At 43.6% G+C, this 25,809-nt stretch overlaps 1 protein-coding gene across 3 annotated transcripts in view; it reads left to right on the top strand.

Annotated features, from left to right (window-relative positions):
* Positions 1-1,161: 1,161 nt before the first annotated feature.
* JAG2 (jagged canonical Notch ligand 2) overlaps positions 1,162-25,809 on the top strand; it is a 68,775-nt gene continuing 44,127 nt past the window's right edge. The window contains exons 1-2 of one of the 3 annotated variants that reach the window (XM_088057997.1): positions 1,162-1,245; positions 2,240-2,563. In XM_088057997.1, coding sequence (XP_087914123.1) covers positions 1,231-1,245; positions 2,240-2,563 — 339 coding nt within the window. In that variant the 5' untranslated portion in view covers positions 1,162-1,230. Of the gene's footprint in view, positions 1,246-1,607; positions 1,953-2,239; positions 2,564-25,809 lie in introns of those variants that run through there. The other 2 variants (XM_005520070.3, XM_088057998.1) reach the window with 2 other exon arrangements.

Genomic DNA, 25,809 nt, shown 5'->3' with positions numbered 1-25,809 from the left:
AGGTGAACCAGGACAGCAGAGGGGTAGGCTCAGGACAGTGGGGAAGATAGGAAACTGGAGCAGATTGTGGCAAGTGGGAGATGTGGTGGGGAAGGAGAAGCAGGTCTGTAGGTGGGGAAGCAGGAAAGCAAGGGGAGCGGGGCGGACAAGAGGATTTTGGAGAGCGGCTAGCCAGCTGGCACACACATAGCAGCTGCTGCTGTGTCAGCCTAGGAGAGTAGCTGCAGCTGCACGCTGGCCATGAATAGCAGAGGAGCAGCGTGCCGGCTGGCTGCTGGAGGGACGGGGGCAGCGGGGCGCTGAAAAGGCAGGGGGAGGCTCTCTGAAAGCTTTTCTGCGCAGGGAAACTTGACAGCCCTTTGATTTCTAAGCTGTTTGTTCTCCAATTGTCCACTCCGGTGGATGATCAGTACGAAAGAGTTAAATGGGGAGAGGGGGGAGGGAGAGAAATAGTAGGAAAACTTCAGTCCTAAATGCAGATCTGGGCTTTGATACTGTATCCATCGCATGCAGTTGTCTGCATGTATAGCCTTCATAGTTGTCAGCGGGGATCAAAATCACAGGGTGCTTAAACTAAAGGAGAAATCTTCGCGCAGTTACCCTCATATTTGTTTGAGCCACCACTGGAGGAGGACGTGATCCACCACTTGGCCATCTGTTCTGTGTGCCGCACATGTCACTCTACAAGCTCTCCTGTGTGAGCTCTTACGGGGCTGTGGGTTTACACACCCTTTGTGCCTCCCCATGAGCGTGGGTGCGCACACCCCATGCACTATTCCACAGCCATATGTGGTTCTGCACAGCTGCGGGTGAGTGCACCCCACCCGCTCCTCTGGGGCCGTGGCTGTCCCCAGCTTCAGTGTTCCTCTGGAACCACGGGTGCATCCACCCCACGCACTCCTCTACAGCTGTGGCTACACACACCATGCATGTTCTTTCACTAGCATGGATGATCCCATGCTCTGTTCTCCTCCATGGCCATATCTGCACATACCATACACCTACATAACTGCAGGCACAACCAACCAGTGCCGCTGGCCGTGACTGAGTGCACGCTGTTCCTCCACAGCTGTAGGTGATCCCCCTGAGCCCTTCCCTACAGCTGTAGGTGATCTTTGCTTGAGCACTCCTTTAGAACTGTCGGTGACCCCACCCCGAGCACTCCTGCACAGCTGTAGGTGATTCCCCCCAGTACTCCTGCACAGCAGTACCAATTCCTGCATTACTGGGATGCTCCCACCCCAGGTATTCCCTGGCTGTATGTGCCCTTCCATGTCTGTCTGCACACTCCCTGGGCAGTTCCACACGAGCGTGGGCGCACACACCGCCTCCTCCACGGCCGCACGCATCCCGAGGCTATTCCTCCAACGCCGTGGGATGCGTGTCCACCCCACAGCCACCGACACACGGGTGCGAGCCCGCAGCCATCCCGCCTCTCTCATCCCTCTCCACCGCCCGGCGCTGCCGGACCCCGCCGCGGTCAGGGCAGAGCGAGAACCGCCCGCCGCCCTTTAAGAGCCGCGGCGGGAGCGGCTCTGGCCCCACCCGCCGGCCGCGGGGCCGGGCCGTCCCCCTCATTAATATGAAGGCGGCGGCTGCGGCGGCGAATGGGTAATGAAGCTGTCACTCCGGCACCTACTTGTTGGGTGTCCGCGGAGCCGAGGCGCACAGAGGGCGAGCGGAGCCCGCGGGAGGGGAGCGGCGGCGGAGCGCTCCGGGCGGCCCCGCCGGCAGCCCATGCCCTGCGCCCCCCGGCGCGCTGCGGGCGGCTCCCCCGCCGCCCATGCCGCGAGCGGCCGCCGGTCCGTGGCCGGTGGGCTCGGCGGGCTCCTCTGAGGCGGCGGCGCGGAGCAGCAGCGGGAGCAGGAGGCATGTGGGGCGCCGGCCGGCCGAGCCGGGCCCCCCGCGCCGCCGCGCTCGGCCTGGCGCTGCTCCTCGCCTCCTGCGTGCAGGTAGGGACGGGGCGCGGGGAGCTGCGCTCCGGCCGCGGGGCGCCGCGGCTCCCTTCTCTCTGCTCCCCTTGCACCTTGCTCCTTTCTTATTTATATTTGTGTCTATAACGCTATGTACGTGCGTGTGTATATATATATATACGCGTATGTATCTTGCTGCGGCGGGGTTAAACCTGCAGCCGGCGAAAGTTGTCGTGGGGAGCCGGAGACCCGCAGCACTGCGCTGCCGGTGCTGCCCCCGGCCGCGGTAGTAACGAGGCTGTCTCCCCTTCGGTCTTTATTTTTAGGTGTCCCGGTCCACGGGCTATTTCGAGCTGCAGCTTAACTCGGTGCGGAATGTAAACGGCGAGTTGTTCAATGGGGAATGCTGCGATGGCATGAAAAGCCCCGAGAACCTGGACTGCTCCCGGGACGAGTGCGACACTTACGTGAAAGTCTGCCTCAAGGAATATCAGGCCAAGATCACCCCGGTCGGACCCTGCAACTACGGATTCGGATCTACCCCCGTTCTCGGTGGAAATATTTTCTATTTGAACAGCAACAAATACTCTCACCAAGGCAGAACCCCCGAGACGGGCAGGATTGTTATTCCTTTCCAGTTCGCGTGGCCGGTAGGTTTTTAATCGCGCTCTGGTTATCACCTCTTTTTTTGCGTGGTGTTCCCCCCGCGCCCGCTCCCGTCGGTGTTGCTCCCGCTCCCCCGTTATTGAGCGGGGCCAGCTGCCGGGGCGCTGCCTTGGGCGCGGCCGCCGCTTGAGGGGCTGCGGGGCACGACCGGCTGCGCGGCGGGGGCCACCGCGGGCGGTGGCTGCTGCGGGAGCCTCCGGGGAGCGGCTGCGGGCCGGAGGCGCTCCCTGGGCCGCGAGAGGCTGAGAGCAGGGACATGGCAATAACGGGGAGCACCCCCGCTGTCCCCACCCGCGCAGCGGAGCCCGACGGCGCGGTCGCGGCGCGGGGCTGCCCCCGCCAGGGGGCGCTGCCGGCGGGCGCAGCGCGCGGGCCGGGGCGCGTGCCGCGGCTCGCGCGGGCCGGGGGGGGGGCGGGGCGCGCGCCGGGGGGCCCCAGCACCTGCGCGGGGCGGGGCCCCCGCACCTGGGCCGGGCCTCAGCCCCCGGCACCGCCCGCCATGGGCCGGGGTTGTCCCTCCGAGCCCGGCCTCAGCCCCCAGCACCGCCCGCCATGGGCTGGGGTTGTCCCTCCGAGCCCGGCCTCAGCCCCCGGCACCGCCCGTCATGGGCCAGCGCTGCCCCTCCGAGCCTGGCCTCGGCCCCCGGCACCGCCTGCGGGCCGGGATTCTGCGTGTCCGTGTGTGCGGGACCCCGCGGCCGCCCCCGCTGTGCCCTGCCTTCCGCTCCGCCGCTCGGGGGTTTCAGTGTTTTGCCTCCTCAGTCCCCGCCACCCTGTGCGCCGCACGCTGAGTGCTGTAGGTTGGAAGGGTGCTTAGAGACCATCTCGTTCCGACCCCGCTGCCGTGCGCAGGGACATCTTCCGCTAGCTAGGTTGCTCAAAACCCCATCCAGCCTGCTGGATGCCTTCAGTGCTCCGACGGATGCTGCAGAAAAATCGGCGGGGGCTGCAGGCCGGTGCTAGTCCTTATCCTTGGAGACTGGAAGCATCCTTCTGCTTCTGGGGGTGTGGAGAGTGCCCAGCGCTGGGGAGCGGCAGGAGGGAGGGAAGGCTGGGCTCCCTGCCCGGCTGCAGGCAGGTAGGATCCTGCAGGGAGGTTCACAGCTGTTGCCTTCAGCCCTTCCAAGTGGGCCACGGGGTGGAAGCTGGCAAGTTGTGAGGTGCTGAGGAATGGGGATGGTGCAGTGCCCCAGCTTGGTGGGGAGATGCATTATCGGAAGCCTCAGTACCTGTGGATTGCGTTTGGCACCTGGTGACTAACAGATGAAATGGCCCTTACTGAACCTCTCAGACTGTAGCTCACAGGATCATGGTTACTTGGAGAATGCCTGCTAGGAATGGTTAGGGACAAAAATGCTTCATTTGCATTTCAAGCTAAAAGAAGCTAGTCTACAGAAATCATTTTACTTTCTGTGCTACCAGGGAGCCTCCAACCTGATGCTTATGCCCCACAAATTAAGGACTGACTTAGTTTGCTGCAGTTAAATGTTTAAAAATAAAAAAGGTATAACTAATAAATTTTTTTATGCTGAGGTACTTAAGTTCTGGTTGCCACGTGGGGGTATTTTGATGGCCTTTGTTGGTTCTGTGCCCTCTTGAACTTGGAAACGTTTTTGTTAATGGATATAGTCAATACCATAAACCCAGGGTATTGAGAACTGTGTTCTTAAGTTATAAGATCAAAAAGAAAATTAAGATTCTTTCTCCTCTTTATTGGCCATTTAATACAGACTTGATGAAATTGTAAACTCTTCAGTAGGAGATTTCAGTAATGTTAGCATCTCAGACTTTGTATGTTATCTGCATGAGGAAGTAGAGGTAACTTAACTCATGCTTTTATTCTGCCAGTTTCTAGTATTGCTACTTGAAACACAAGAAGAGTTTGATAATCCTTGCACTGCAGGTCTCTAAGCCCAGGCTTCTTTGAATTTTTCTCCTGGAATAAACACATTCTTACCTTGCAGCTGCCGGATATAGTTGTTCTGTGCTCACCCAGTCCTAAGTAAGGCCTGTTTGACCTGCCTCGTGCAGGTGAATTAACACAGTGTCTCCAGCTCACGCTGCCCTGTCTGCTGCTGTTTCTTGAACTGTTGCCTCCAGTGTTTTAAGGGAATTGGAATACTGGGGGTATTTCTTTTTTCCACCATTTTTTTCCTGCAGCTGTTGCAAAGCAGGCTGTAATTTATCTAAACAGTGCCACTGCAGTCTAGTGGATGGTTAGCTGATTTTTGGACAGTTTACTGAGTATTCTCCCAGCCCACCCTGAGTTCTAAAAATAACCTGTGGAGGTTTTACTTACAACAGTCTGTGGATGCATTTATGGAAAGAAGTCCCTTCTGTATGTTGTAGTTAGATCTTGAACTCTGTGTCTTCTGTCTGTTGATGGGGAACACTGCATCTTTGTCAGAGTTGTGCATAAGCTGTGTAGACTTTGCAAGGAGAAGCTTAATTGTACTGCTAGTTTATCACGAGGGGTTTTTGAAGTAGATTGAGTTTCTGGGTTATGTTTCAACTCCCTGGGGTAATTTCAAAATTATTCTCAAATAGTGTCTTTTCTGTATTTAAGTTTGCAAATGAGAAACAACAATATGGGCATAGTCCTTTCATATGACTTGTTTTTGCTGTACAACAGTAATGAAGTTACTGTTTCTTTAATATAATGGGAAGGAGCAAGAGTAAAGAGCATTGGAAATTGTGTCTTTCACTTATGAAACAAATTTGCTTTGGTGTTGGCTGTGGGAAGAGGATTTATTTCAGTAGTTCTAACTTGAATTTTTAAGCTCCACTGATGGAAACCAACATGAGTATATGTAGACTTCTTGGTGGCCCTCATCTGAATGATAACTCTGTCACTTAGAGACTAATGCAGTAATTGCGGGGGGTGGGGGGGGGAGTTCTTAAAGTCTGTGTGATACTACTAGTCCCAAGCTAGCAGTAGCTGTAAAGCAAATAATTTCTTGAAAAGTGTTTTGTTTTGTTTTACTGATTTTCCTTTTTAATTTTATGAGGGAAAATTTTTCAGTTTGGACAACTGTCCCTTCTGTAAAGCTGCAGTACCAGAGTTCAGCAACTTCCAGTGTTTGAAACAGTGTCAGTTATCCAGCTTATTCCTATTTCCTGTCCTTTTTTTTTAATATCATTAGTCTGATCTCTGATTTGCAAGAGGGAGCTTGGGATAGTGCCAGAAAGTTCTTAAAATTGCTACCTTGGGATACATCATCCACAGAAATCTGGCAGTGGGAGAGGCTGAGGAACAGTTAGAACAATACAGCTGTCTTCTTCACCCACCTACCTCACATTTTTTTCTTTGCCTCCTGCTGTAAAACTTGAAGCTTAATGCTTGTTTGAGATTGTTAACAAACAAATGATGCAATTAAAATTTATGTGCAACTTTAAAACGAAGAAGACAGAAGAATTCAAATAGCTTTGAAATGGATTCTGATCAGTTTAGTCTTGTTAGTCTTGAGCATTTTTTTTCCCCCTAGCAAAAAGCTGTTTGTCCAGACACTGAAGCTTCATGAGTACCTGGCCCATGAATATTTATCAATAGCCATTGGCAGAATTTTAGATTTGGGGTTAATTCAAGGTTGCTTCTGAAGATGGTGTTTTAATGTTAGTCGTTCTGTGGGATGAGTTATGTGGAACCATTTCTTGTACTCCTTTGCAAGATGGCATGAAATGGAGTTGTGCGTGGTTTTTCCCTCCACCCTGTTCTTTCCCTCAGGGAATTCAGAGTTTTTCCTGTACCGTAAATATTGGTATGGCATTCATCACTTCAGTTAATTAGTCATATAGAGGAATTGTTCTGACTAGTTGTGGATGTTGAAATCATGTATTACAGTATGCATCATTAGCTTCTCTCAGCCCCTCTGTTTTTGAGATCCAGCTCTGACTGACAGTGCACCTATGGGTACTGTATACTCTGAACTCCTCAGGTGAACTTCAGCATTTAGAGTCTTGGAGATAAGTAGCAGAAACAAGCATTTTCACCTCTCCTTTGCTTGGTGCTTAGCTAGGACTCTGTAACCAATCTGAAAGAGAGGTGGTAGAGATTCAGGCAGCTCTTGCATATTGCTTGGATAAAGGGTGCCTTCCCCACTAGGATTAGGCAACTAACTGATTTTATTTTTAGGCACTATTTTAGTGGTTTTTCCTATTTAGAGTGTGGTTGTAGCACCTCTCTCTAAACTTCTGAAGTAATGTTAACTCTCAGGTTGATAAAAAATATCTATAATTTTAATGTCCAGGCTGTGTTTCATCTGTAGCAGACCATGTGTGGGTCTCATACAATACCTGGAGGGGTTCAGTCTTGATCTAAAACATACGCAGGAGTGTAAACCATCAAAAATGTAAAGCTTTTGAGAGGATAGCTTGGCTGCAGCAGTAAATTTTACATTTCTTAGAAAGCAACCTGTACCCTCCCCTGCCAAAACCTGAGCAGGAACGCTTGACCTTGCAGGTTTTATTGCTTAATGGGTGCAGCATTCTGCCTAGCACTTTCACATGTTGTCTGGTTAATTGCAGGATATTGCATCAAGCTCTCCCTGTCCTTTTAATCTGAGAGATGAAGTTGGTTAGGGCCCTAGAAGACATCTAGCCTTCAAGCTCATTATCTGGGATCCGTGGTGCCTCTAGGGAACTAGATAGCCTGGCTGTAGGAAATGCTCTTGTCTATTTTTGTTTGGCTGGTAGATCCACAGTTGGTCTACCTCCTGTCTCAACACAGCCATCACTGCTCTATGATCAGGATCTTGACTCTTTGTAATGAAAATATCCTGGATTAGATTACTCTCTGCTCCCTTATAGAGTAAACATGCATCCTGTCATCTTGGATGACAACCCATTGGGACAGATATGCTTAAATTAGGTAGGTTAAAGTTAGGCCATTTAGCACTGGAAAAGGAACTTGTGCATGGCTGTACTAGAGGAACAGTAGGTATGTTTTTTCTTATGAAAAAGATTACAACTTGACAAATGAAACATCAGGGGAGACACACAGCAAACTTTACCTGTAATGAGTTGTTCTTTGCTCCATTGAAACTCCTTCTTAAAGAAAGTGCTTGCAATAGCACATTTCCAAGCAAGACCTGAAGACAGGGAATAAGAAGTGAGAGCAAGATGTTATGCCAAAATATAAAATTCACCTGGTAGTGGTGGGCTGTAATGTACATGCATCACACCTTGTTAACACAGGAAATCAGCATGGAAAAAATAATCTAGTTGGTAGCTAGATCATATTGATGATCTACATAAATGTTTAGTATCTTATTTACCAGTAGCCTTTTTTCCCCAGGCGAAAGGCTTTGCTGACCATACTTGACTTTCCCTCCCCAAACTTGGTGTATGCTTACTACTTCTGCCTGGTGGGCTTGTCAGCAGACTCGGGCTCGTGTGGAACTGCCACACCAAAATATTTCTTATTTTTGCCAAAACACCTGCAATCCTTGAGCTTATAAAGCCTTCTGCTTGTTGCAAATCATGAGCAAATACATTGTAAATCAGAAAGCATGGATCCACATTTCCTCACTTTTGGGGAGGTAGATCATGGAAGTGACATGCTTTTACCTGCTCAGTAATCTATTTGCTTTGAAGCCTTTTTCATCAGAAATTAATGGTTGTGGAAATGGTTTATTATAAAATGATATCACTTTGGTCTCAAGTGAGGCAAATGCAAGGGATAATTTTCAGATTTTGTTTTGCTCTTTCTTAGAAGAAGATAATGGGGTGATGTTTAGAGAGTGACTTCAGCAATACTGGGAAGTGACAACTCCAGTTGATTTCAATAGCAGCTGCAGGTGTCACCTCTAAAAAAGAACCAAGGCCTTAATGGTGACTACTTCAGCACCACTCTTTGAAAAAGGGATTTATTATTGGCATGCTGTGTGTGCCAGCAACTATTTGCAGCTTGCCCAGAATAGAAAGTCTAAAGACTTAAGTTTCATGTAACTATAGGAAATCGGTCTTCTAATTTTAAGCAGAAGTGCTCTTTGCACTCTTAATCTTTCATGCATTCATGTCACTAAATCTAGAATTTCTTATGTCTTTGAAATAAATATGCCTCAAAGGACAGTGTTCTGTTAACTATGTAAACTTTATACCTTGAAGTTCTGGGGGTTTTTTGAATGTCACAGAGATGGTCAGATAGTAAAGAACACTTCTATTTATACTCCTTGAAAGTTTCCTTAAATAAACATGTTCTTATTTATTGGGAACACTGAGGCTGAAGTCAAAACTTGCAGACAAAGTCCCTCACCTCCCAGCCACTGACAATGTGCTTGTACACCTCTTGTCAGCTTTCTGATCTTTATTCCAGAAGGTGCTCCAGCCAGCCTATCTTGAAATGCTACGCTCCTAGCCACACAGCTGGTGTGGGCATGAAATCTTTGACTGAAAATGGAATAGGTATTAAAGTAGTCAGGATTACTCTTACACGAGAGGATGTGAGGTAGAAGCAGAGCGTGTTTGATTCACTGCAGTGCTGTAGAGGCTTTGTAGCACTGTCTCTGGGCTGTTTAAAGATGTTCCAAATACTGTCTTCTCAACAAAAAAACTCTGCATAGGAGAGGTTTGCTGGAGACATGACCACTTGTAGCTTTAATCTTTAAACAATCAGTTTATCTTGGAACGTAGTTGGGGTGAAATTGTAATTGGTTTTTGTTATATCAGATTTATGATATTTGTTCTAATTAGGCTGTGTTCCTACTGTATTTTAGGTGGCTTGAGTGATCCTCTGAGGTTCAAGTGTTGGTGTAGATGTTGAGGAGCTTTGTGTGACAGAAGCTGCTTTCAGTGTTTGACCGCTACTGCTTGCGTTTCTTGTGCAAATGCAGCTGGCTTTGAGAGCTATTGGGAGTTCACTGTTTTTCAGCACAAAAGCTACAAAAAATTAAGCTTTTGTCAAGCAAATAATAATGTGGAACAACTACATTTTCTGGACTTAAAAAATGGCAAAAATGGTGTAGTAGATTTTTAGTATATTTGTTAATATGTATTTTGCCACAAAGCTTTTCTTGTATGAGAAGGAGATTTGAGACAGATGTGTAAGGTAAATTGTGATTTTATTTTTTAGCCTTGGAAACTACTTTTGTCTTGTCCCTTGTGGGCCAGTAGCTGTCTGGCCTCTGTTGAGCAATACCTTTGAGTCACTTCGTGTAGGTGAGATGAGTGAAATTCATCTTTTTTTGTGTACTCTGACTCCTTCACTTGTTTTTCCTCTAGGTGTTGCTTTGTGTTGGCTCTGAAATACATGCTATGAACATACTTTAAAAACTACCCTAAGTTCATAAAGCAGCTATAATCACACTGTATACTTAGTCATCTGCAGGAGCTTTAGGTTACTGTGTGCCAGAAAGCTTCCCTCCCTGCTTTTCTGAAAGCAAGCCCAATGTTTTGTCAACTCTGTGTGGGTCCTGCTTGCGTTGCCTGATCTGCTTCAGAGCTGCTCAACCTGCTGAAGACACCAGAAAGTGACCCTGCCTTTTCTGCCAGCACCTCCATTTGCTTTTGCTTTTTCCCCTCCAGTTCTAGCTGCAGTAATCCTCTGATCTGAAAGGAGCTTGAGAGCATCAGTTTGGAAGAATAGGGGCCGCTTCAAGGCGTGAGGAATAAGGGTGTAGTGGCAGTGCTTCTGACTCCTGAGTGCTTATCCATTTGTTTACCTGAAGGAGAGCTGTGCTGTTCCTTGGCAGTAACTCCACCATTCCCTCCCTCTCTGCTCTGTGATAAACCTTTGATGGGCATTTTGCTAGAAGGCTGCTCTGGCTTTGGTTGGTGGGTGTCTAAAAGAAGGGCAGCCTCTGGTCAGAGGTGACTGCTGGCAGTCGTGTGCTGTGTCCATTCAGTGCTTTTGAGCTGCTGAGCTCTCACAGGAGGTGGAGGCATAGGCTGACCACCCCAGCTTGCTCCTGCTCCCAAGGGCTTGGGAAATGAACCAGTGTGGGTAGCTGAGAGCATTTCTGCTTGCTCATGTTAGACACCACTGACCTTCTGCCTCCCATGGTGGGGCTCCCTTAGAGCTGCTCCTTCCCCTCTGTGCACCCAGGGAGACCTGTTGGGAGGGACAGAGCTGAGGAGAACAGTGTGATGGCTCTGCTGTGGATCACCTTGAGTCATGGAGGGATGGCCACCCCTGATGTAACCAGTCTTTTGGTGCCTTTGCTTACTGTATGAGAAAAAAAATACAAATGATGGAATGCTGTCTTCAGCAGAGCCTGTCATGTGCCCCTTGATACTACAGACAAGCAACGGTGCTAGACTAGGACTGAACAGATGAGTTGATTTTTTGATTACACCAATGCTTTTGCTTTTCTTTTTTTTTTTTTTTTTTTCTGGTCTGATGGCCAGGCTCTGCTTGAAGATAGTTAATTTTAGAAATCCAGTGTGTGCAGTGTGTGTCCATTTCAGCATCACCAAAAATTTAAATACCATTCATTTCTGAGAGAAATGCTTGCTATTTACCTGAAATGTCTCTACCACTGCTTTTGATATTAACCATTTTTCTTGTAATCATATTTGGGGAATGATTTACAGCTATAAAATGTTGTTTAAGAGTTGAACTATACCTTATGCTCATTTGTTAAACCATTCCCAAGGGTTTTCTTTGTAGCTGTAGCTAGCCTTTAATTTGTATATGAAGGAGAAAAATTAAATATTTATTTTATTATTACTGTTTCAGATGCTAAATAAAGTGGAAAAAGAATATTTAACATGAGGATCTTCTGATAACAAGAACTCTGAGATGAATCATGTAGTAAGCCTGGATTTTATCTGGTTGCAATGACTGTTTGCTCCTCAATAGAAAGCTACATTAGATGGACGGGGCAAGGCATTTCAAGGCTAAATGACAATCTTAGTCTTACTTGATTAGAGCTTGCAGAGGTTGCTAAGAAACAGCCTAACAGTCCTTGAGTCACCAATTACATGCCCCTAGGACAGATGCACAGGTGCTCATTCTCTGAAGTTTTTTGTTGTTGTTGTTTTTTGGTTGTTTTTCTTTTTTTGGTGTTGGGTTATTTTTTTAAAATCTGAGATAAGGCTGGAGTATTAGTACACAAACTGCAATCTGTTTACATCCTGCTTTGGGCTTGAAAGTCCTGATTATATATATCTTGCTCCCAGCAGGATGTGTTCTGGTGGGCTTTGTTTAGTATGTTACAATTTGATTACTGCAACATCTAAATTATTGTTGCAGTGCCTTTTCTAGTTCCACATAGTCCACTGTGTCTCTAGTCTCTCCAGTGCTTTCTAGTACTGTGAACATACCATCTTAATTATTTAAGCATATAATGTTCAAACTGGATAAATTTAACATTTTCAGATTTTTAGTGAATCTTAATACTGATGCAGTATCCTACAGTAGGTAGAAAAAATCCTTACCCCTTCATGCCAATTGGAGAGAATTATTATATGAGCTAACAGTTAACTGAAGCATTAAATAGGGTTCTTTCCTTTTTTTTCCTCCCTTTTTTTTTTTCCACTGAATATGTATGATTCTGTTTATAGCATTGCAAAGTTCAACAGTCTACTTTAAGACAGAATCTACACTTTTAATGTAATAGGTCTTGGATTCCAGCTGGAGAACTTAAGATCTAATTAGGGAACTTGTTCATACTTGGAATACTTGATTGACACATACTTTAAGTAGTAAGTTGAAAAATATGTAAATAGCTTAATTATTGATCCTCAATTAATTTACTGAAGTAGAATTTTTTTAAGGTGTGCAGTTATTGGTACTATTTAGTGTTCTTCCTACTGACTGGGGACAATTTTAACAGCACTAGTCTGGTAACCTGTGCTTAAAAGTTCTAGTTACTCTTCTTTTTTATTTATTTTTTTTTAAAGATGGTGATTTTGATAGTTCTGACTCTTTCATGGTACAGTAACATGATTTTCCTTGTATCACAACATGGAATTTCTACTGTAACTGGCTGCATGTAATCAGCATAGTCTAAAAGTTAGACCATGCTTACTTGGACAGTTAAGGGCAGGTATATCCATGTGCTGCCCTCAGTAATGACTGGTTTTTGCACAGCACAATGACCTGATAGCACCCCTGTGTTGGTTATAAACTGTTGTTTAAATCATATGTTTATATATAGGCCCAGCATATTTTAGTGTTGTGTTTGGCTGTTGGATAGCTTTGTAGAACAGAGTATTTTTCCATGATTCATCCACACATATTGGTGCTTTCTCTTATCAGAAAGTGAGGAAGGGAAGGAAGTAGGGAAAATGAAGTGTTTGGACTTGCAAAGACGTGTAAGGTGTTGGCTGTCAAATATTTAGTGCTCCTGCAGTGCCTTCTGATGTTTACTGTTCAGCTGTGATAACTTCAGGGTTGTGGAGAGACTACCAAGCTATAAACCACACGTCTCTTGTTCTGGAAGAGGTGAAGGTAAAGTGGTTGCCCAACCCCAGCTGGTGGCAGTTCTTCAGAGGTTAATTTCCAGAATTCATATTCCCTTTATCTAACACTGCATGTCCTGAACTTGGATTGAAGGCTGTCAGAATGTTAATTGTCACAGGGCTTAGGCAGAAGTGCAAACTGTTGCGTATCACCAGAACTTCTCAAGCTGCTCATATCTACACCCAGATCACTGCAGATGTAAGGTAAACAAAACAAGCTTTGGCTGACAGGAAAGATAGTCTTGGCTTGTGGCAGCTTGCTATCAGTGATAATTTGTTTGTCCCTAAGCAATTAGGATGGATTTTAAAGATTTGGTACTCTGTGAACCTTCAGCTTGCCAAGGAATCTGGAGAAAGTTGGAACAGCAGGGAGTCAGTGGCAAATGAAGTGTTGAAACTGTAAAGTAGTTACTGGGACATATTTTTGAGTTATGGCTCCAGCTTTGGACTAACAAAATCACTGTTTTTTTTTTTAATATTAGCCTACTTTCCATGGCTTTGTTGTGTTCTCTAGTGATACGCATCCTTATGAGGAAAGCTATAACATTGTTACCCACTAGAGGAGTAACTAGGGGTCAGCAATGAAATAAATTTGAAGACTTGCTGACATAATCTCCCTTTCATAGCTCCCAGATCCATGTCAGTGAGAGGAGATGGATTAAAAAAAAATAGAGAAGCATTTTGAATATATGCGCTTAGAGTAAATTTACAGGGCATGTGATTACTTTCAAAGGCTGCTTCATGTATTTTGCTACTTTTGTTACAAAGTTTTCCTTCCAAAGGTGTGCCCATTTGTGGTTTTTGTCTGATTTGTAATAATGTAAAGCTATATCAGATCCCCTCCAGATTACATGAACCTGAAAGAGATGATTGGATTTTGAAGTTCTGATGCTGCTTTGTAACAGTGGGATTGATAATGTCTTGGTTGTCATATATTCAAATTGCTTGGATTTGTAGGCTACATATGCTATTTTATGCTGATTTTCTTTACTGCTATAAGCAATTAGTTTTTTAATAGTAATTAAGTCCAGTGTAGTGGTTGGTGCTGCAAACATGCTAAAGACTTACTGTAGCCACAAAGTACTGTTCAGAAGATTCAGTCCTGCTGCTGGAATACGATCGAAGCATTTGTTTCAGGAGTGTGTTTATTAACTTAGTTTTTTCATAGCTAAACTCTGGCTCTACCATGTATATTTAACTGTGCATAATCCCTGTTTAATCCTTTATTCAAGTTCTTTGCGTGTATTGATGTACATGAAAGAACTTGCACCCACTCTTAGGGTGGTGACTCTTATTTTTCTGCTCAACTTATTCCTGTAAATTTACAGAGAACTTAAATAAGGTGTTTTATTTCTGTTTGCTTCTCTGCCACCCTCTTTTAGCATGTGCAGAAGTTGAAAACTGAGCTGGTGTTTTGATGGGGGCTGAAATGAAGGACAGCTTAGGTGTGTTGTCCCTTTCTTTTGGATGAATTACACTTCTGTTGTTGGCCATGAGCAGGTCTACTCTCTGATAAGTCTCTTATGGAAATGTGAAGTTCAAATTGACTTAAATTGTTTTGTGACTCAATATAGCAGTAAAACAGAGACATTTGTGTTTCTTATTGTTGACAAGGCCTGTGGTGATACCTTGTGGTGCTCAGAGCCAAAGCTATGAGAGGAAGAGAATTTTGTTTAGAGTTGCATGAGGGTTTGATCTGTGAGCTACTGCCATCACTGTGGGCCAGTGGAGTCTTTGTTTCATGTCCCCTTTCAGCTGTGGCTGCTGCTGCCCTTCGAGTTCTAGAGGTGACTCAGTTGGGTAGGGCTGGTGAGGGAATTGAGGAGGACTTAGAAAAACAGTGCCACAATATCTGCTCCCTTAGGAGCAGTGATTGAGTGTGGGCCTCTCCCCTTCCTAAGGCAAGACATCTAGAGCTCATTAGCTGGAATTGGTTTTGTGGGCATTTGCTTTTTCAAAAACAAAGGGAAAGATTGCAGTGCTATCAACAGCTAACATTATTTAAAAGTGTTAAGATTAAAACTCTACTCTGTATTTCTTGGGCCTTTGCATACATAGAACTTGGGGGCATATCTGGTTTTTTATATATTTGCTTACCTTCTTAGTATGCATATTTCCAAGACAAAAGAGAGTGCATGCAGGTGTTCTGTGTTTAGAACAATAATTAAAGTATGTTATTACATAGTTAGTTTAATTCCCTCTTGACTTCAAGTTGAAATTATAATGATGCATGGCTTCAAGTGCCCAGAGGACACTAATATCCATGCCACATGGAGTGCAGAGGGGAGGGGAAGAGCAGTATTAATTACTAGTTCATCTTTGAATTCTAAATATTAGCATAAAACAAGTCTTGTGCTAACCATTAATGGGTCTTCATGGTTGTTACATACACTTCAAAGGAGACAATCTAGCTACACTTTCATTAATGCAACAAGAAAGTGTGTGTATAATAGGCTTAATTTATCTTGGACTTCTTCCAAGACTTTAGGAAAAGAGTAGGACGTGGATACTTGGTTAATATCAAGTTTGTCTGAAACAGTTCAAAGGTGGTAGCAAGGCTGAAAGCTTCTGCTTGAATTTGATAGAGGGATGTTCAGATGGACCCCAAATGTCTGCCTGGTGCCGTACTTGTACATGTCTCTTTATCTCGAAGTCTTTTTTCTCTTTTCCCTAATTTCATCAATACTTTCTTCTGTTCTTTGCTATTGGATTAACTGGGTGGATTTCTGCAAACTCCTAGTGCCAGCTCCAGCTGTGGTGGAGAGGACTGGAGCTTACTAGCTGTGAAGTCATGAAAGTATCTTAAGATGTAGCTGGTTTATTTCCTGTAACATAATGATTGGGCAAAATGTGTGTTGACACTTAATCCTATGATGCTCTATCTAAACCAGTGGATTCTGTTGGGGTTTTTTTGTCCACTAAAACTGGATACTAGCAAAGAAACATCTACTGGAATTGCTACTCTGATCTTGTATATAATTTCTGATTTAATTTCAATTTCTAATCTCAAAAATCAGCACCTTATGTTCTCCCTGAATAGGATGGAAGGCTGTTATTTAAGGTTCAAACGTGTTTTCAGGATCAATGCGCATGGGGTTAATTTCATTTTCCTTTCTGCTGCTTTTGCTCTAGAGCTCTCAAAAAGGGAAGTGTAACTGGGGGATGTTAACTAGGCTCTCCTGTTTGAGAGAAAGGCAGAATAGAAACTGTGATACTTGTTTGACAGTTATCAGGTAGGCTGCTAGGATGTTGTCTCTTCCTTTTGTATTGTTGTAGTGTTCCATACCAAATCCTTTTGCTCTGGTTGGTAGCTGTTGTACTTAAAATAGTGTTAGTAATTGGCTGGCTTCTCTGCTACTTTATTTCTTCTATGGTGTAGAAGAATATCTTGCTAATGCTATTTTATATTCCAGTATACTTTCGAGAAACCTCACTGGGACAGGCACAGTAACACCCATATCAAAGGATACTCAAATATTTGTTAACTTTTATGTAGTCTGATTAAAGGTTTAGTGTATATAGATATCTTAGGTAAATTAGCAGAGGGGAGCTGTGCCTGTAGGAAGGATGACTAATGGTTCTTCTATAACTGTTTTGTATTCTGTGCTCATCATTAGTTCTTACCAACTACTTGAAACAAAGCAAAGTGATGAGCATGGTGGTTTAAAACTGTTTGCAGGTGGATTTTACCTTGTGTACATGCCATTCTTCATTATGGTGTCAATTTTTCTTTCACAGTGGTCATGTATAAACAGAGCATTGCTGTGCTCAGGCTACTGGGACAAACTGTCTTTTTTTGAGGCCTGTTTTCCACGTGCCTAAAGCTGTTAATGGAATGCTAGGCCTCTGCCCAGCAGATCTGAGGATCAGCTCCAAGATGCTTTTGCCATGTTTTTTAGTTGCAGATTGGAATAGAATTGCTGAGCTGGGCTTCCTTTACCCGCAAGAAAAGCAGTTTCACAGAGTTGTCAAAGGGTATTGAGTTTCTGCAAGTCTTTCCCCAGGACTTATTGGAGACCTGCAGGAGAAGATCTTATGTGCTTACTGACAAAAACTTCAAAGGAATTTTTTCCCTTACTGGAGAGTGTGAAAAAGTTCAAAAGAAAAACATTGCTAGCAGTTGGTTTACCTTTTTATAGGTATGACTCCAGAAGGCCTGTGATGTCTTAATTCCTACTTCTCTACTCGGTTTTTTTTGGTCTAAAATGTGTTTCCTGAGGTCACTAAGGATTCTGATCTTTGCTCAGATTCTGGATCTGTGTTGTCTGAGGCATGGGCAGAGCCTGTAGCAACTGTCAGGCACGCTGATACTAAGGCACACCCAAATGGCTAACAGGATGTATCTACTGTTTCCATTTATCAAGAGTACTCCAGGGGTCCGTGCAGAGTATCTAGAAGCATCTTCTGGAAATCTAGCTAATTAACCTGGTTTGCTCTGAAGAGACTGGCTCTTCCTGTATTTTGTGTCTGGGATCTTGTGTTATGATGAGGATTCCTTGTGTGATTTCAAGTTGTGTTTTATGGAGAGTAGTATTGCATTTGAGGTGGTTCAATCAGCTAGGAAAAGTCCTGTAGCAAGGCTGTGACTGTTTTTTTGCTTTTAATTCCCTTTCAGTTTTTAAGTTCTATCATTTTTTTTTTAGCTGTTATTTCCAGACTGTCACAGATGCTCTTGCCTTCACAGCTTCTGCGCCAGTCATGCTAAACTAATCTTTGCCTTTCCTATTCCTCTTCCCCTCATTCTCCTTGGAGAATAATGATGTTTTGAAAGCTGTTTTGTTCCTTAGACTGGTTCCTGAGTGGCTGAGACGCCTAGCTTTTAATGGGAGAAGTATTTCTTGCTTGCTCTTCAGCTGGTATGGAATAACATGTGTGGTTGGTGTGACACTTGGCTCAGTGACACGCATAGATGGTGCAAAATCGCTTTCTTAGTGAAGGAAGGTTAATTAGGAATAGCATTAGCCTTCATCTGTGCCACATGGAAGCTAGAAGGGGTTGGTTTTGGCTAGTGTAAATAGAATAGCTAAAGTTTGGAGATGAATTATGAAATTATTTCAGCTCTTTTTCTGTTGGCAAACCTTGGTTTACCAGTCTTCTCCAAAAGAAGTAGTGGCTTTCTTACAGTTAAACCAGGATTTTTGTCACAAATGCACTGATGAATTTTTGTGTGAAAAATTGCTATGAAATCATTAAGCTTTGTACTTCACTTGACACTTGTCAATCTTCTTCTGGTGAAATAAGTGCTTTCTGTATTTGAGCATTTTCTGTTGTCTTGCCTTGAATGACAGTATGTTCTGCTTTGTGTCACCTGACTTAATTACTATTAAAAGGCTGTCTGGATTACCTTTTCCTCAGGGGAAGTATCAGAAGCCTACAGTCCTCTAAACCTTTATTCTAAATAATATGATCTCCCAGTTAGAGCTTTAGCTCAGCTTGTCTTTTTTTATCTGAACAGCATTTGTTGCATTTACTGCAACAGGTACCTGACTGAATAGCGTGCTTGGGTCAGTGATTTCTGCACTTGTTCTATTTCATGTGATATTTCTGTGTTGCAGAAAGGAGAATCTTGATTAGATTTTTCAATTGTCTTCTTCTGTCATGATTTTCAAAGATGAGTTCTGAGATATAATTATAAATCTGATTTAGAATTGTGCTTTGTTTCTCATGGCTTTCTTTTCTTCCTCAAACACATTTTTGATTATCCTGGGATAGATGGTAATGGCTCAGGCAGGTGTGCAAGATTCCACATTGTAATTGTTTTATTAATTTTAGCACTGTCTTGTTTTAATGTCAGCCATCAGAAAAAGTGAAATACTTGCTTCAGAACCACACCTGTACTGGAACTGGAGTTCAGGGAACGTAAACAAATGTTCCTTGGAGGTTAAGGGCAAGAATATAGAAATCTGCTTGTCATTTTCCCTATCTTTGCTTTCCACCTGAGAGTCTCCCGAAGTAGTTGTGGTTGGCCCCTCCAAAATATTTATACCAGTTTTCCTTTGGACCCCCAAAACTCTTAAAACCATTTTTCCCTTGGGCCACCTGTGTAGCATTTTGCTAAGTTCTGCCTAAAATGCCGTCTTCTCTGACCTCATTTCTTCAGGCCATGAGTCCTGTTAGCTTACTTTCTTACTTTTTAGTTCTTGGCAAGACCATGGAAATAGATGATCTACTCCTGACCCATCCCTAGGGCCTGTTGAAGCATTTAGGCTTCTGTCACATACTCTGGTTGTGTCTTTTCCAGGCTGAGGAGTTTTGGCCAACACTTTAATTTCTCTCATGGAAATAACTTCATTCTTTGTTCTCTCTTGTGTTTCTCTGGACCTTTGATTTCTTCAGTCCACCTCCTGGAAGGCTTGATTTTCTCTAACTTCTTTCCCTATCCAGGGGTGTTCTTTTCAACAGACTTCTGAATATTAAGTAGTCAAGGCATGGATAAGAGTGGAAGGCAGATCTCTTACTGTGATCAAAGAGCTTGTGTTGAGTTTGTGAAGGGAACTCACTTAGCTGGGAGAAGCTACATGGCTTTAGTGGATTGAAGGAGTAGCTGGTTATGGTTATCAAAAGATAGATTTAGTGAAACCTTGCTTATCAATACAGATTTGAACAGAAGAACGAGGTCACAGGTATCACTAACCCAGGGTTGTGACAGGCTCTATGAAAATTAGTTTACATTCAACAAGGTTGGAAGTTAAAATGAGATTCGCAATGTTGTACACCCACTAAAATAGTTGGTACAAATAAATTCTGAAAGATACCGTAGAAAGAGAAAAGAGTAAGACTAAAGTTGTTTAAAGACCACCTAGAATGTCATTGTTCTAGTAACTAGAGTAAAGTTGCTGGTCATTCATCTAAGATGAAACTGATTATTTTTTCATAAGCATTATGAAAAAGCATTACTTATTCAGTTGGGAAAAAAATTCCTCCTTGATGTATTGATTAGTTTGATAAGCCAGTACTTTTGTTGAGACTTGAGTCACAGGGGAGGTGCCTAGAAATGGCATAGGCAGAAGGCATTTGTAGTAAAATAGAAGTGTTTCAATAAAACTGTCAGTTTATAGCATAGATTAGTATTAAACATTGATATTCTTGTTTCTTGCTGGAAAATCTCAAGAAAGGCAAATTATCATGGGAGTCCTGAGTAGCTGAATTTTCACTGATGTTTTTTTTTTGTTGGTTCTGTAAGTATATGGAAAACAGATGATTTCTAAGTCAATCCTATGGTGTTTGCTGAAATTTAAGTGGCCACAGTTGGCAGCTTGGACTTCATAGTTGGAACTTAATCTCCCTGAACACAGCAGAGATGGGTACATGCTGGAATCAGGGGAAGGGGGATGGATAGGGTGGGGATGAATAGCAGACAGCTATAAAAAGAAGAGGCAAGCATTACTTCTGTTCCCCTTGGACTAGCATTACTGCTATGTGTGTAATGGTGAAAGGCACCCCTTTAAAATAGGGAGGGGATCTTCTAGGAGCTGAGAGCTGTCAGCAGATGAGCTGTTCTTCAGATGAAATCCTCACATGACTACTGCCTGGTCACATCTCCTGCAGGCTTTTTTAAATGAGAAGCTAATGATTTGCTCCTGGTGCTGTGAAAACTGTTCCTGGGGTGCCTGTTTCCTTTTTCCTCAGGGATGCTGCTGCCCTGGCTGCAGCAGCTGTCTAACAGGTGCTATCAGAGGTCAGGGCCAGTGCTGAACCAAATGTGCCATCTCTGACTTGCCATTTGTCACAAGGTTGACTTGGCTGAGATATGCTTTGAGTTTCTGTCTAGGGTGCTAAGTTACAAGAAGGTTGTGGAGTCTTTATTCCCATGGTTTAGCTTCTCATATGTAGATGGATCTCCAGAGGGCTCTTTGATCTGAGCTGACTGCATTAACGTCCTGCCTTTAGGAGCTCTTGTCTGACATGGCATTTTGGGCTTTTGTGAAAATGGGTCACTGTTTCCTACAGTCATTAGCTAAAGCTAGTATGTGACTTGAGATGATTTCAAGAACTCCACAGTTGAAATGTTTGCTGTCCCATAATGTATAAAGACCCCTTCACACTGAGAAACTCCTGATCCATTCTGTCACTGCAGGAGGATCAGAGTATCTCCAGAGTTCCACCATAAGATCTTACTGCAAATGGGTTCTGTGGGAAGGTATATCAGGATCCCTGGTAGTTTGATCAGCCTGGAGAGAAGCACACTGCTTCTGTTTCATAAAACACTAGGCACTGCCAAATAGGTGTTGCAATACCCCTTTGAATTCCTCCTTCAAGTTGTTTTATCTCCTGGATGTGTGCAGCTGGTTGTTGGTAGGATTCTTCCACCTAGTTGCTAGGTAATTTTCTTTACTTGAAATGAGTCTCTACCTGTGTGTTAAATTTGATATATTAACTCTAGGACTGACTCTAATTCACTTGTTGTTTTTATTTGTACTCTTTTTGCAATGAAATTACCTTAATAGTCTAGATTTCCCTCTGCCACCCCCATATGCACACACACATACACACCCCTCCAACTCAGGTTTTGCTTAGTTTGGTGGAGGAGTGGAATGAGTGTTCAAACTCATGTAGGTGGAGATATCAGCCCGTTGTCTGTTAACCATGGCAAAAAATAGCCCCTTCACCCCTCCCTGGTTTTGCAGACTTCCTAAAGATTGTCAGGTGGGGCTAATTCACAAATGGTTCCCCTCACACAACAGTAGGGCTCCAGAGTTTGTAAACATCTTGCTTTTGTGACTGGGCCAAGAGGAGTATAACTGCAGTAATTGCTCTCAAATAGAAAACTTGAACTTGCTCAGCTGCTTTCTGCTATCTGCTGCTGATGTTTGCAGGACTCTAACCCAGCCTTCCATTCCTAACAAAATGGGATTGTTTGGCCCTGGTTTCCAAAGGGAAGGCTTTTGTATAGGACTCACTATGGTTGTGCCTTAAATGAAAAAATGAAGATGTAGAGGATGGTCATCATTATGATTTTGCATGGTGGATGGTCTGAATTCAGCAGACAATCTTCTGGCATGCAAGTGGCTGAAATATCCTTCAAGTTTCAGAAAAGTCCCCTACCCTGCCCCCAGCCCCCATCTTCCCCCCAAATGGGGATGATTTACTCCTTCAGTAAAGGTCCCTATTATGACTTTATAATGTCTCTTTCTACAAGATAAACCTGAAGACTGCCTGTCTGCCCTTAAACTTGTATTGACTATGAGTCCTAGATCTTCTCAGAATCTTTCTTAGTTTCTTCCTTATTCACTTTCCACCTCTGGGTTATTCATGAGGAAGTTGTATGAACTTGCTGCAGAGTTCCTGGGGAAGGAAATGGAATATGCTTGCCTTGAAGTCAGCTTTTTCCATGGCAAGCATCTGCCTGGGGGAGGGGGAAGAGGTGCTGAAAACAAGAAAAGGGAGGGCAAGCCCACAGACCTGTGCTTGTCTCACTTGACTCTAAGTTTCTTATGAAAGCAAGTATGAGAATTGATTGTGCTGATCAAGACTTAACGGACTTGGCTGCAAGAAATACTGGTTGTGGCTTGTTCCAGAAGTTAAAAAATTAACCTGCAGCAAGACTAGCGATATGCCATCCAGTGTTTGGGCAGTTTAAATGTTTGAGTATAAATGTTTCCTGTGCTTGATTGAGGTTTGAAAAGAAAAAGTGTTTACTGGAGATGAGACCCTGCATTTACTGTGTGACTGTAGAATAGGAAGATAAGGTGGGCTTGGGATTTGTTTAGGAGCCACACTTTTTTTGTACTTCATAGCTTTTTCAGACTGTGGGTTGGAGAATCTAACTTCTATACCTGACTGAAAATGCTGTCATCAGATTGATCATCTCTCTTGGGATGAAAATTCTGACATGACTGGTTTGCCAAAAAAAACCCCATACCTTTTGAATGTTGATTTTCAGATATCAAGGTGATAGTAATAGTTCATGAAAATACAGTGCCAAACCAATATTACAGGTCTTGTTTCCCCCCTCCCCAGAAAAGAGGTCGCTGGGATAGTAGGGGGAGTGTTTTGTTTAGTATAAACAGTGGAATAATGCTTTGAAGTTGCTTCTGTCAACACCAATCCCGAGGAAAAAAACACAACTGAGGCAGCATCAGCAGGATAAACAGACTTAATTTGTATCTTTCCAAGCTACTTGGCATATCTGTTTAGTTAACTCCTACGAAATGGCTCTTGCATAAGCTGTGCTCTTCTGCAGGAGTGCACTGATGCTTTTCTGACTTGTAGCCTTCAACATCTTCTGAGTTTTGTTTTGATGAGCACAAATGATGATATGTGTTTAATTATTTCCAAAAAATAAACCTCATCACCAGTCAATAGAAGTAAATCTGTTTTCTAGTGCTGTATGTTCTGTACCCCCATTCCCTTTCCCTCAAATCTGTGCCATGGTCACTTCAACAATATTTTCTAAATATTTTGCCAGTACCAGTTCTAAATATTTTGCTAGTCCTGGTTGAAATGAACAACAGATACTACTTCACAAAGCTTCTTGTATGTATCAGAGCAGACTGGAATATGCATGTCCTGCTGTTTTATTAGCCTACAGCAAGAGTTGTGTGCAAGTTAAATAAGCATGTGTGGTGAGCTGTGTGTGTGTATTATGATTAGGGCTCATGATTTTGGGGATTTCTTAGGATACCTGTTTAGTGTTTTTTGTTAGATTTATGCATGAACTAAAGCACACTTCCATCAACAGTCTCCGTGGAGAATATGTTCTTAAATAACTTTTACGTGAGCCTGTTCATATTAAAGGTACATCAAGAAGCAGGGCAGTGCTGGATGATGTGAGGGGATTAAAGATTTGCTGTATGGGTAGTCCTTAGGTTCTGAAGAAGAGCTAAATTAATGCAAGTTCTGTTGCTATTCAATTTAAGAAAGATGTCTGGTGTCAATGTCTCTGCTAGAGATGAGTTACTTGCAGCTGGTGTCAGTAGATGTGTTGGTTAGAGACTTTCTGTAGAAGAGTTCAGGTGTGACTAATGTCAAGTGATGCTAGAGTTTCCATAAAATAAGTATGGCCAGTATGAAGCTGAAAATATCCCTTAAAATGTATATCCATTAATGTTATTAAACTTTAGTGCTTACTCTGTTTACTAGGTAAGGTTACACTCAGGCTGAGTGTATGTATGTTAAAATTTCCTAATAAATCATTTTGATAGTAAAATGTGTTTCTGATAATTGAGACATAACTGGGAAGCTCTCAGTGCCACATATTATGAACATATTTAGTAACACAGATGCTTTTTGTAAGTTTTCAGCTGTCATTTTAAAGTGAAGTGCAAAATTCAAAGACATATAAGCAGATCTAGTGCAAGACTTGATACATGTGGTAGTGGGCAAGACTGGTTTTTTGAACGAGTGGGTTAAGGACCAGTTTTCTCTCTTGAGGTGTAGTAGTTGCATTGTCATGATCCATTGCACTGCCACAGGGAGGAATTCCTCTTTCAAGTTGTTGGCCAGATGGAGAGGAGGAAGGATGACAGGTTGGGTTGGTAACCTTAACTATCTTCTCTAGAGGTAAAGTAACTATAAGAATGAGTTTTACAGTTGCATTTTTGCTGTGTCTGTTTGGGGTTTTTAAAGAGTGGCTGTGTAACTTAACAGAGAGCAGAATTTGGACAACTGAGAACTGTCCCAGCTGAAGTTGATGGTTCAGTAAATATACATTTGTCTATCAATACTGTGTAGTGCCATTTGATTAACATCTCTAATCTCCTGCAAATGTGACTGCAAGCCTTCCTGAAAGGTTACACTCCAAATGCTCGTTCATGTGTGAGCAGCCAAGTGCCAGCCTGGTCACCCATAAAAGTAGACTCAGGGAAGTGAAAGGATTTAAGTCTTTGTCTTGTCTTTGTTGAGTAGGTTCTCTAAACTTGTTACAGGTGGGCTGTGGTTCTTGTTGGTGACCAGTGGGAGGATGGTTAAAGCAGATGCTGGAGACCAGGCCTGTAGGACCTGAGGCCTCCAAAGGCATGAGGAGGCAACATGAGCTGTGTGGGCTCCTCCACATTTTGGAGGAGCAGCTCTGCACCAGAGTCATAGTTGCTCATAATGTGCTTTTAAGCTTTTATAAGGCTGTAAAGCAGTATTTTTGGTTCCAGAGACTACACCAACTTAGACCATGAGGTTTGCCACCAGAGCTGTGGGATTTCTTGTTATAAGCATCTAAAATGGGTAGAATGCCTCTTTATTGCCATCCACACAGTCCAGCACAGTCACACTGGAGCACAGTGCATTGCTTGGAACTCTTCACCCATGAAAATTCCTTAGCATCTTGAGCACAGATGCTTTTAAATGGTATGATGGGAAAGCATAGATGACTGGTCTGTTTCCTAAGATAGGAAGTCCATCTTAAATTTTTTGCTGCCTTTTGTGGGCAGTCAGATGCAGCAGCCAATTTGCAGCTGGACAGACCAGCCCTTGCATAAGTAAGTGGACATCTGGAAGCATTTGAACACTGGTCTATACTTCTAATACAAATCAGTGGAACACAGGAAAACTAAGGGATATGTTAGGAGGTAAGTAGTTAAAAGTGGAAGGTGTGGATAACTTTAGACCTTGCACTGACTGGCAGAATTCTGCCTAGATATTATCTCATAATTTTGGTGCAAAGTAAGGAGACAGAAGTTGCCAAAAGATGATGTTAAGGCAGTATTATGTAGAACTTCTCAACTATTCAATGTATGGATGTTTTTTTCAGGTAGAAGTTAGGAAGAGGTGTTGCAGGTAGTGTTTTCAGAGTACACTAGAATCCTATCTGCTTCCCTAAGTGCTGAGATTGGGGAGTGCAGGGAGTTGGAGGATGAAGCTACTAAAATGCTCTGCTAATATTAGTCTTGAAAAA

The sequence above is a fragment of the Pseudopodoces humilis genome, chromosome 7 (genome assembly GCF_049639895.1).
Source record: "Pseudopodoces humilis isolate 2021_Gansu_Grassland_sample_001 chromosome 7, ASM4963989v1, whole genome shotgun sequence".
NCBI classification, from domain to species: Eukaryota; Metazoa; Chordata; class Aves; order Passeriformes; family Paridae; genus Pseudopodoces; species Pseudopodoces humilis.
Note: the sequence above shows the minus strand (reverse complement) of the source record. Positions and strands in the feature narration are given on the sequence as shown.